General features: G+C 45.1%; 1 protein-coding gene across 4 annotated transcripts in view; it reads left to right on the top strand.

Moving 5' to 3' along the window:
- Nucleotides 1-821: 821 nt before the first annotated feature.
- DNM3 (dynamin 3) overlaps nt 822-10,930 on the top strand; it is a 399,791-nt gene continuing 389,682 nt past the window's right edge. For all 4 annotated transcript variants that reach the window (XM_075182456.1, XM_075182455.1, XM_075182457.1 and 1 more), the window contains exon 1: nt 822-1,259. In XM_075182456.1, the coding sequence (XP_075038557.1) occupies nt 1,099-1,259 (161 nt within the window). In that variant the 5' untranslated portion in view covers nt 822-1,098. The remainder of the gene's footprint in view (nt 1,260-10,930) is intronic.

The raw sequence follows: 10,930 nt of genomic DNA, 5'->3' as shown, positions 1-10,930 counted from the left end.
ACCTTCACACATGCCCCCCTCTCTGCACAACACCTTCACACATGCCCCCCTCTCTGCCCTGCAGCGTCACACATGCCCCCCTCTCTGCCCTGCAGCATCACACATGCCCCCCTCTCTGCCCTGCAGCGTCACACATGCCCCCCCTCTCTGCCCAGCACCTTCTCACATGCCCCCCTCTCTGCCCTGCAGCGTCACACATGCCACCTCTCTGCCCTGCAGCGTCACACATGCCACCTCTCTGCCCTGCAGCGTCGCACATGCCACCTCTCGGCCCTGCAGCATTACACATGCCCCCTCTCTGCCCTGCAGCATCACACATGCCACCTCTCTGCCCTGCAGCATCACACATGCCCCCCTCTCTGCCCTGCAGCTTCACACATGCCACCTCTCTGCCCAACACCATCACACATGCCCCCTTCTCTGGCCAGCACCTTCACACATGCCCCCATCTCTGCCCTGCAGCTTCACACATGCCCCCTCTCTGCCCTGCAGCTTCACACATGCCCCCTCTCTGTCCTGTAGCTTCACACATGCCCCCCTCTCTGCCCTGCAGCTTCACACATGCCCCCTCTCTGCCCAGCACCTTCACATATGCCCCCCTCTCTGCCCTGCAGCTTCACACATGCCCCCCTCTCTGCCCTGCAGCTTCACACATGCTCCCTCTCTGCCACAGCACATTCACACATGCCCCCGTCTAAAACTGCAGCTTCAATCTCACACACACACTAGCTCCCTGTCACATTACCCCTTCCTCTTTCCTTTTTCTAGACGAGTGACTCCAGGAACAGACAGAATTGCAGCAGCTCCTGCACTGACTACCATACAGTTCCATCAGTTCACCTTCACTGTGTACCATGTGACCGCTGTGGTTACATGACCCTGTGATGTCAGAGTGACGTGGGAAGGTACCTAAGCTGAAGGGAATTTAGCCGCTACCTTGCGTCCAGTACCAGGCTCCGCACATTATCGCGCCCCATACCAGCTGGAGAAACAGGTGTATTACCCACTACCCAGCCACAGACGTGACACCAGGATCCCCTCATTGTCACCAACGCCTGGCGTGTGCACACCGATCTACCGAAGCGGTGACCAGTAGTGATGGGTAACCGGGATATGGAGAAACTTATCCCGCTGGTGAATCGGCTACAGGATGCGTTTAGCGCCATCGGGCAGAGCTGCAACCTGGATCTGCCGCAGATAGCCGTGGTGGGCGGACAGAGTGCGGGGAAGAGCTCGGTGCTGGAGAACTTCGTGGGCAGGTAACGGGCGGGACTATAATATAAACACACATATATTACCAGTAGGCAGCATGTGTATGGGCAGGCGTGGCATAATGGGCATTGTTTCATAATAGGTGGAAACCCTCAGCTTGCCCTGGCTTGTTTTCATTTGATCTCACAAATGAGCATTTTAAACGATTACTTTGCTAATCATTTAAAATTGCTAAATATAGAAAATTGCTAAATATAATAATAATGTTATATAGTTAATACATGTTTCTTAGATGGGTTCGTCATAGCTGTGTTGTGGAATATTCCATCAAATTCTCAAACTTCCTTTATTGGACATTAATTTGGAAAAGGACTTGTCAGATTGCTATCTTAAGCAGTGGAAGAGTTAAAATTATTTTCAGCTAGATAGTCTTAAGCATGAGATAGCTCTTGCTATAGCTCTTGCTATATTTGAATCAATAGAAGCATTCATTAGCTGGTAGTCTACTTGGTTATCAGAGACTTGCAATCCACAAACAAGTCTTTACATTTAATATAGGCTAGAACAACACATTTTTATAGATTTTATATACAATTATGTGATGTACTCAAATGCCTTTTATTCAGAAAGTTTATAAAACCGTAACAAAATAATTAATTGCTGCAACTTGATGAAAATGAAACACACAGACATGGATCACCAAGTGCTTCCTTCAACAGTCATTATAAGGAGCACTGCTAATTTAACTTAAATTATTTTTATAAACTGGTTTTGCAAAACATATTAAGTTTTGACTCAGATGGGTGTTGTGTAATACTTGTTAAGAAGACCTCTGCCTCCATCATTAGATCTAGTTAGAATTGAGAATTTTAATCTTGATAGTTTATATAACCATACACATTTAATAATAGACCTTTTTTAAGTTGATGATATAATTCATTTGGATCGTGGACAGGGAAGGCTTGAAAAAGAAGACAAAATTCTCGGTGAAATGTTCATTTTAATCGTCATCATCCTCCCAAATCATGACATAATTTGCGGTCTCCATGCATGTAAAGCTGAATTGATGTTTGTGAATAAAGAGAAGAGGTAAGATTTTAATTTGTAGGTTATTGTGAATTGTAATATAAATGGCAAAATATTTAATTTTCCTGATTTTTCAGTTGAACTTGTAAATTCGGGCTAAAAGTTGTTGACTGTGTTTCGGGTTATAAATAGGTAATTCCTATTCTGTAAAACATATTATCTTTTGTCATGGCAAACCTCTAAAAATATGAACTAAGATTAGTCGAAAACAGTTTTTTGTTTTTTTTTTATCATGCATAATAGCAAGCCTGGCTCAAAACGAGTAGTCACTCCCACTATGACAAATACACAATGTTTTATGCTTAGATTTACATCACAAGAAAATAGATAAAGACAGTGACCACAATTGCTTTAACATTCATCACACCACTGATTACCACAGTTTATTCCTCTACGCGTCTTAGGACGTCCACATGTTTTCCTGGATCCTTCTCTGTTCAGACAGTTTGCAGACTCTTGATGCAACAGGATCATTTCACATGAAGTGATCCAATTTTCAATTAATTTTTTACCTTAGGTTTCACATTTATTATTTCAGTTAGCAAACTTAATGAACCATCAAAGTTTGCAACAAATCTTGAATGTTATTTATTTTAATGAAAAGAATCTGCAAATTTTGGCACTTGGGAATATGCAAACACATAATTATTTTAGGCTAGGATTGAGATATTTCAGTAAACAAACAAACAAAAAAATTAATTTTCTTCAGACTTTAAATTGATATACCACATGACTAAATTTGTCCTTTAAAGTTGGGATCTTAATGGAATCTTATATTTTTAGCAATATTTGTTTATTGCAGCATTTGAAAAAATTCAAATCTGTGTCTATAATGTACACTGTATTAGCAGCTGGAAGTGGTACACATTCTGTTTGTGTGTGTGTGATATTTGTCAGAATGGTAGTTTAATGATAAGTGAAGCAAAATTAAAATACATGATTTTGGATGATACATTAAATCTAAGTGAATATAAAGTATTTTTTTGCAAATAGTAATGTATAAGCCTACAACTCCAGAGTGCCATTTAGACAAATGCAACAACTGTCCAGGTACTGGTCAGTTTATAGGAGCCTATTTAACAATATCTTTTTCATAAAAATCCTGAATATACCCCATTAAAAAACTGACGTTTTCGGGGGACAGCCGCTAGGGGAGGGCTGTCAGACTTTAGCCCGGGGGGCAAGCACACATCACTGGCCCATAAGTAGCGGCCCATCCTTAAAGGGTGGTTTTTGGTACAATATATATTTATCTATATAAAAAGAGGCTATTTTAGTGTTGCTTAATCCATATATATATTTTTATGCCCATGCCCAGTGCTGGATTAAGGCTCTGGGGAACCTGGGCACTTTAGACAGGGTAACCCCCTATGATGTAGCATGGTTATCATTTTAGACAAATACACAGGCAATACTGTGTGTACTACTATTAGGTGCACACAGTTCTGCCTTCACGAGCAGTACACAGTGAAGCAGGACATACCTCCCAACTGTCCTAAGCGAAACAGTCACCCAAATTCGGGACTGCCCCACCAGATTCAGGACAGTTAGCAGACTGTCCTGCTCTCTCCTACCTGTTCTTGTCACTTTCACCACTTGTGGCTGCTGGTTACTTATCTCAGTTGCTGCTTGTCTGGATCCTTGGAGGCACTATTTGGTAAAAAAAAAATTGGTGCATGAAATTTAGAAAACTTCAACAATCCCCGGCATTAAATCAATATATCACCCACATTTATAATTAGGCCCCCCTTTATGCCCACATGCTCTAGTCACACATGCCTCCCCCTTCTGCCCACATGCTTTAGTCACACACCCCCTCTGCCCAGCACCTTTAGCCACACATGCACCCCCTCTGCCCCAGCACCTTTACCCACAAATGCCCCCCCTCTGCCCCAGCACCATTAGCCACACATGCCCCCCCTCTTCCCCCAGCACCTGTAGCCACACATGCCCTCCCTCTGCCCCAGCACCTTTAGCCACAGATGCCACCTCTCCTAGCACCTTTAGACACACATGCACCCCCTCTGCCCCCAGCACCTTTAGCCATACATGCCCCCCACTGCACCATCACCTTTAGCCACACATGCCCCCCCTCTACCCCAGCCCCTTTAGCCACACATGCCCCCTCTGTCCTCAGCACCTTTAGCCACACATGCCCCCTTCTGTCCCCAGCACCTTTAGCCACACATGCCCCCCCCCTCTGCCCAAGCACCTTTAGCCACACATGTCCCCCCTCTGCCCCAGCACCTTTAGCCACACATGCCCCCCCTCTGCCCCAGCACCTTTAGCCACACATGCCTCCCCCCTGCCCTCAGAGCCATTAGCCACACGTGCCCCCCTCTGCCCCCAGCACCATTAGCCACACATGTTCCCCTCTGCCCTCAGCACCATTAGCCACACATGCCTTCCTCCTGCCCCCAGCACCTTTAGCCACACATGCCTTCCTCCTGCCCCCAGCACCTTTAGCCCCACATGTCCCCCTTTGCACCCAGCACCTTTAGCCCCACATGTCCCCCTCTGTCCCCAGCACCTTTAGCCACACATGCCCCCTCTGTCCCCAGCATCTTTAGCCACACATGCCCCCCTCTGTCCCAGCACCTTTAGCCACACATGCCCCCCCTCTGCCCTCAGCACCTTTAGCCACACATGCCTGCCCCCAGAGCCATTAGCCACACATGCCCCCCTCTGCCCCCAGCACCATTAGCCACACATGTCCCCCTCTGCCCCAGCACCATTAGCCACACATGCCTTCCTCCTGCCCCAGCACCTTTAGCCACACATGTCCCCCTATACCCTGCAACTTCAAGCGCACATGCCCCCTCCCCTCTTTACACACGCTAGCTCCCCCATCACAGTACACCTTCCTCTTACCTATTTCTACACAAGTGACTCCAGGAACAGAAAGAAATTCTGCAGCTCCTGCACACTACCACAGAACTCCATCAGCACACCTACACTGTGTACCATGTGACCACTGCGGTCACATGACCCAGTGATGTGAAGCTGCTACAGAGATGCGATGGAGACAGCCTTTGCAGTCTGTACAGGGGCTGTCATATCACGTAGTACTCACTGCAAGGGCATCATCCATTCACAGAATATTGTACTACAAGCTGTAGTACAATATTCTGTGAATGAATGATGCGGCTGCTACGCGATATGACAGCCCCTGCACAGACCGCAAAGGCTGTCTCCATCGCATTACCACTGGACTACCAGTCATCCCAAAATACAATTCTACTGTCCGGCCCGGTGGGCATATGCCCCCCTGCCCAGCCCGCCCCTGATAGCCGCATTTTTTTAAGTTTAGTTAACATTTTTTAATAAGGCATCAATATTTGCTGCTTTGCATTTTTTTTATCAAAATTCAGAGCAGTCCCCATAAATGTCTATGGGGACTGTTATGTAACAAGTAATGAAAAGGCATTTACACATATGACAATGTACGCCAGCCCATTTTCAGGTCTGCTGTATGGGTAGAGCATTGCGGTAGAGGGATCTTCACCGCATCTTACTGCTCTCCCCTCCGGTCACTATCGCAAAGGTGGTCACCTTGCGATAGTGTCCATAGAAAAGATAGTAGAGATCTTCGCAGGAACAGTAGTCTTACATGACTGCTGTTCCTGTTGAAGATTTTTTTTAATAACTTTATTTATAAAGTACCAACACACCATGTACACATACAATGTAGAAAGCCAAAGTAGGCCAAAATAGGTGACAGAATATACATCTGGAGTGGATTGTTTGACAACCCCAACCTTTACACAGAAGAAAGTACAAAAAAGGTAACAAAAAGGCAAATAAAGTACACGTTCAGTTAAATGGCCTGAGCTGCATCAAAATATTAAATACCAAACCATTGAATGATATATCCGAGTGTGAGGTCTATTTTCTATAATGTAATAAGGAAGGGAGGGAGAGAGGTGGGGACGAGTAGACTGAGACAAGACACAGGGCTCCTGGCGGCCAGCATTCCTTATGCAGCACATTGGCCTAGTGGTTAGCACTTCTGCCTCACGGCACTGGGGTCATGCATTCGATTCCCAACCATGGCCTTATCTATGTGCAGTTTGTATGTTCTCCCCGTGTTTGCGTGGGTTTCCTCCGGGTGCACCGGTTTCCTCCCACACTCCAAAAACATACAGATAGGTAAATTGGCTGCTATCAAAATTGACCCTAGTCTCTCTCTCTATTTCTCTCTGGCTGTGTATGTGTATGTTAGGAAAATTAGACTGTAAGCTCCAATGGGACAGGGGCTGATGTGAATGAGTTCTCTGTACAGCGCTGCGGAATCAGTGGTGCTATATAAATAACTGATGATGATGATGATTTGAGTTAAACAGAGTCAACACGTAACATCAAATTTGACAGGTTATAAGAAGAGGGATGAAGTATCCTGAGGGTGAGTGCTGGTGTCGTGTGAACTGGAGGGGTTAACCTACATAAACCAGTCGCACCAGATTTGGGAGAATTTGTGGGATTTATGGTCTAGGTGTGCTGAAATTGGTTTCCATTAATGCCAGGAACCAAATTTTATGAGGTGCTGTCTAGATGGGGGGGGGGGGGGGGTCTGATTTTTTCCAGTTCTTAGCCACTCGGCATCTGGCTGTGTTAAGGATTTGTATGGTAAGCTTCACTGCATACTTATCAAGAGCCTCTAGTTGAGAGCCCAAGAGGAAGGACCGGGGACATTTAGTAATTTGAGTCTGTGTAACTTCACTTAGAAGAGCAGTCACATCATTCCAAAATGTAGCAATCTTTGGGCAGGACCACCAGATGTGAAGGAGCGATCCCCATTCAGCACATCCCCGCCAACATAGATCAGATGCGGTCCCGTATATTGTTTTCAACCTAGTTGGGACAAGGTACTACCTGAAATAGATTTTATAAGCATTTTCTTTCACAAGAGAGGAGATACATGTTTTCTAATTGCTGTCCAGGTGTTCTCATCTGGCTCAAATCGGCTTCCCACTTAAGTTCGTGGATTGGGCAGTTGGTCTGTTTAAAGGTGACAAGGAGAATATATAAATTGGAACCTGTTGAAGATTTTTAATAAATACACACAACCTTTCAATCCTTACCTTTGCGATAATGATTGAAAGGGATTGTGTTAAAAATGTGATCATTCTTAAATATGCCCCATAGGCACAGATTGGAAAAGGAGATGATAGAAAGTGTTATGTACAACAGTAGGGGGTAAATATATCAAGGTGCAATTTTTGCAAAATCAGCGATTTTATCGGGAGAGTTGAAACTCACAGATGTATGAAGCAGAGATTTCATACAAAATCGCCAGAGTTGTGCTTCTATCAAAATCGCTATTTACAAAATCGCCAGAGATCAAACTCCAGACTGTTTGCCACTGCAGCTATACAAGTCTCAAATGTATGAAGCTGCGGAGGAGAGTTTGCTTTCAAACACGCCAGATACAACACGCTGCTTACTAGCAGCGTCTTGTATAAACACATCACTGTTACACTGCCTGTCAGTGTAAAAACTGTGAAGAATAGATTAAAGTATAAAAAAAAAAAGTTTGGGGTCCCCCCTCTATTCATGCTTAACCCTAGTGCTGCCTGACTACTGCTGGTTCCGTGAAAATCGGGGAAAAAATTTGCGTGGGGTTCCCCCAATTTTCACTTAACCAGCACTAGGCAAATCAGCCGGGGTTGGAGGCACTATAGCAGGGGGTCCCCCTGCCAGGGCCATCTTAACATTATGGGCCCCTACATATATATATATATATATAGATATAGATATAGATATAGATATAGATATAGATGTATAGAGATATAGATATATAGAGATAGATGTACTTGCTCAGTGACCATTGAAGGTTTTTTTTGCAGGATTATTTATTCTAATTAAGAGCCCTGCCTATGGGGCCCCCTTGCCCGTGGGACCCCCGGGCACCTGCCCATCGTGCCCAATGGAAAAGATGGCCCTGCCATAATGACTAACCAACCCCAGGCTGTTCAGCGCTGGGCTGGATTCCCTAGTGAGTGGGGTCCGGCGAAAAAAACGAGCGAGCTTTCCCCTCTAGGGACACCCAGCCCAGTGTTGATAGCACTAGGGTTCTTCCTACCAGGTGGGCTGTGGGTAGTAGTGTAAGAACGTCGAAAAATAGTGGGGGGAAAAATGGACGCCATTTTGTTTTGTGGAACTACAAGTCCCAGCCAGCCAGGTTGCCCAAAATAGTATAACTTATAGTATGCTTGTATAACTTATAGTATGCTTGTATAACTACAAGCACCAGCATACCCACGGCAGCCAGGGCATGTTGGCACTTGGAGAACCACAAGTGCCAACATGCCCTGACATCCAGGGCTGTCTGGGACCTGTAGTTCCACAAAAGAAAATGTTTAAAAAAACCACCACACCCTCATTAACACCACTAGCATTTATTACAAATAATAAACCCACAATAAGTACAGTAAACACACTCATTGATACCACATATTATTTTTATAAAAAAATAATAAATAGATCAACCGCAATGAACTAAGCTCATTGCGCATAGGGGCTCCTAGCTAGTAGGAACTCCGCTACGCAATGAACTTAGTTCATTACCTTAGGTTTATTTATAGTATTAGGTGATTTCCCCACTAGCGTCGGAAAATCACCTAATACTGTAAATAGACATAGCGCATGAGCTACGCTCATTGCGTAGTGGAGTTCCTAGCTAGCTAGGAGCTGTTTGCGTCGGCTCCTCCCTTTTTTATTTTTCTGCAATCAAGCAAGAAGAATCGTGGGATGTACAAATATGGGCCCCCCTGGTTGAAGAACTGAAGACTTCAATCAACAATGGGCCCCCCCTGGGCGAAGAATTGAACAGATTACAAGCCAGGACATTTGGAAGAATAAATAACTTTGGGACTGGGGCAAGCCATGACTTTTAGATATACAAATTGCTTTTGGACTTGGTTTACAGCCATTTTTGGATTGAAAGCTGCTGACAAAAGGAGAAATCTTCATTGGTGAGTATCAGGGAATTTTTTATTTTTAATAAAAATAAGTGGTATCAATGGGGGTGTTTACTGTATTTATTGTGGGTTTATTATTTTTAATAAATCATAGTGGTTTTAATGAGGGTGTGGTGGTTTTTGAAACATTTTCTTTTGTGGAACTACAGGTCCCAGCCAGCCCTGGGTGTCAGGGCATGTTGGCACTTGTGGTTCTCCAAGTGCCAACATGCCCTGGCTGCTGTGGGTATGCTGGTGCTTGTAGTTATACAAGCAGCAGCATGCCCACACTATTTTGGGCATCCTAGCTGGCTGGGACTTGTAGTTCCACAAAACAAAATGGTGTCTGTTAGTTTTTTACACTATTTTTCGCAATTATTACCCTACTACCCACAGCCCACGGGGTAGGAAGAGCCCTAGTGCTATCGGCATTGGGCTGGGTGTCCCTAAGGGGGGGCCCGCTCATTTTTTTTGGCGGACCCCACTCCCTAGGGAATCCAGCCCAGCGCTGAACAGCCTGGGGTTGGTTAGTCATTATGGCAGGGGGACCCCTGCTGCATGTCCCCCCTGCTATAGTGCCTCCAACCCCGGCTGGTTTGCCTAGTGCTGGTTAAGTGAAAACCGGGGGGACCCCACGCAAAATATTTTCACGATTTTCATGGAACCAGCAGTAGTCAGGCAGCACTAGGGTTAAGCATGAATAGAGGCGGGACCCCACGCTTTTTTTTTTATACTTTAATCTATTCTTTACAGTTTTTACAGCTGCCGGAGCTCCGGCAGTTGTATGACAGGGCAGTGTAACAGTGATGTGTTTACAACACGCTGCTACAACACAGGAGAGTTTGACAAACACAGGAGTATTTGAAAGCGCTGCAAATCGCCGGGGATGACAAGCGATTTTGAAGTTCAGGGTAAAAATCGCAGCTTGATACATTTGATGAGTTTGGAACTAAAATCGCGGGTTAACACCCGCGATTTTAACACACTGGCAAAATGGGACCTTGATACATTTACCCGTAGGTGTCAGTTGACAGGTGAAGTTTGGAAATAAAAAGGATAATGGAATGTATTACATACTATTGGGGGTATTCAATTGTTAGCGTTAACGGAAAAAAACGAGCGCTCAAAAAATCTTAGCGTTAATACGGTAATTACTCGCGGAATTTCAGCTCGCCGCTAAATTCCGCGAGTAAACTACCGTATTAATGCTTTTCGCGCGCAATATTACCGTATAAACGGTAATATTTTTTGAGCGCTCGTTTTTTTTCGTTAACGCTAACAATTGAATGCCCCCCTAAATGTTATTAAGCACAGGCACAGTTAGCACCATAGCATGTTACTCTGAATTCCCTTTCACTGCTAGGGAAGTAGAATCTTCACTCCCAGCAATGAAAGTGGATTTGAGTGACAGGTTAGCTTGTGTGTGAGAAGTTTGGCTTCCCACCATGCACTGCAGCAGGAATGGTGAAAGACAGCCAGCATGGAGGGAGAGAAAACAGTTATTTCATAGTTGCCAACACGTGAATCGCGTCATCGTGACTTCTCCCCCTCTGTGCTATGATGCAAGGTGGGGCAAGATGACACGGTTAGCTGTTAATTGCAACGTCAAGAACTGCCCCCCATGAACTTCACTAGGGAAGAGGGTGGGATGCGGGTGATTGCACTGCTCTCTT

Source organism: Mixophyes fleayi, chromosome 8 (genome assembly GCF_038048845.1).
Source record: "Mixophyes fleayi isolate aMixFle1 chromosome 8, aMixFle1.hap1, whole genome shotgun sequence".
In the NCBI taxonomy this organism is placed as follows: domain Eukaryota; kingdom Metazoa; phylum Chordata; class Amphibia; order Anura; family Limnodynastidae; genus Mixophyes; species Mixophyes fleayi.
This window is presented reverse-complemented; position numbering and strand designations above follow the sequence as displayed.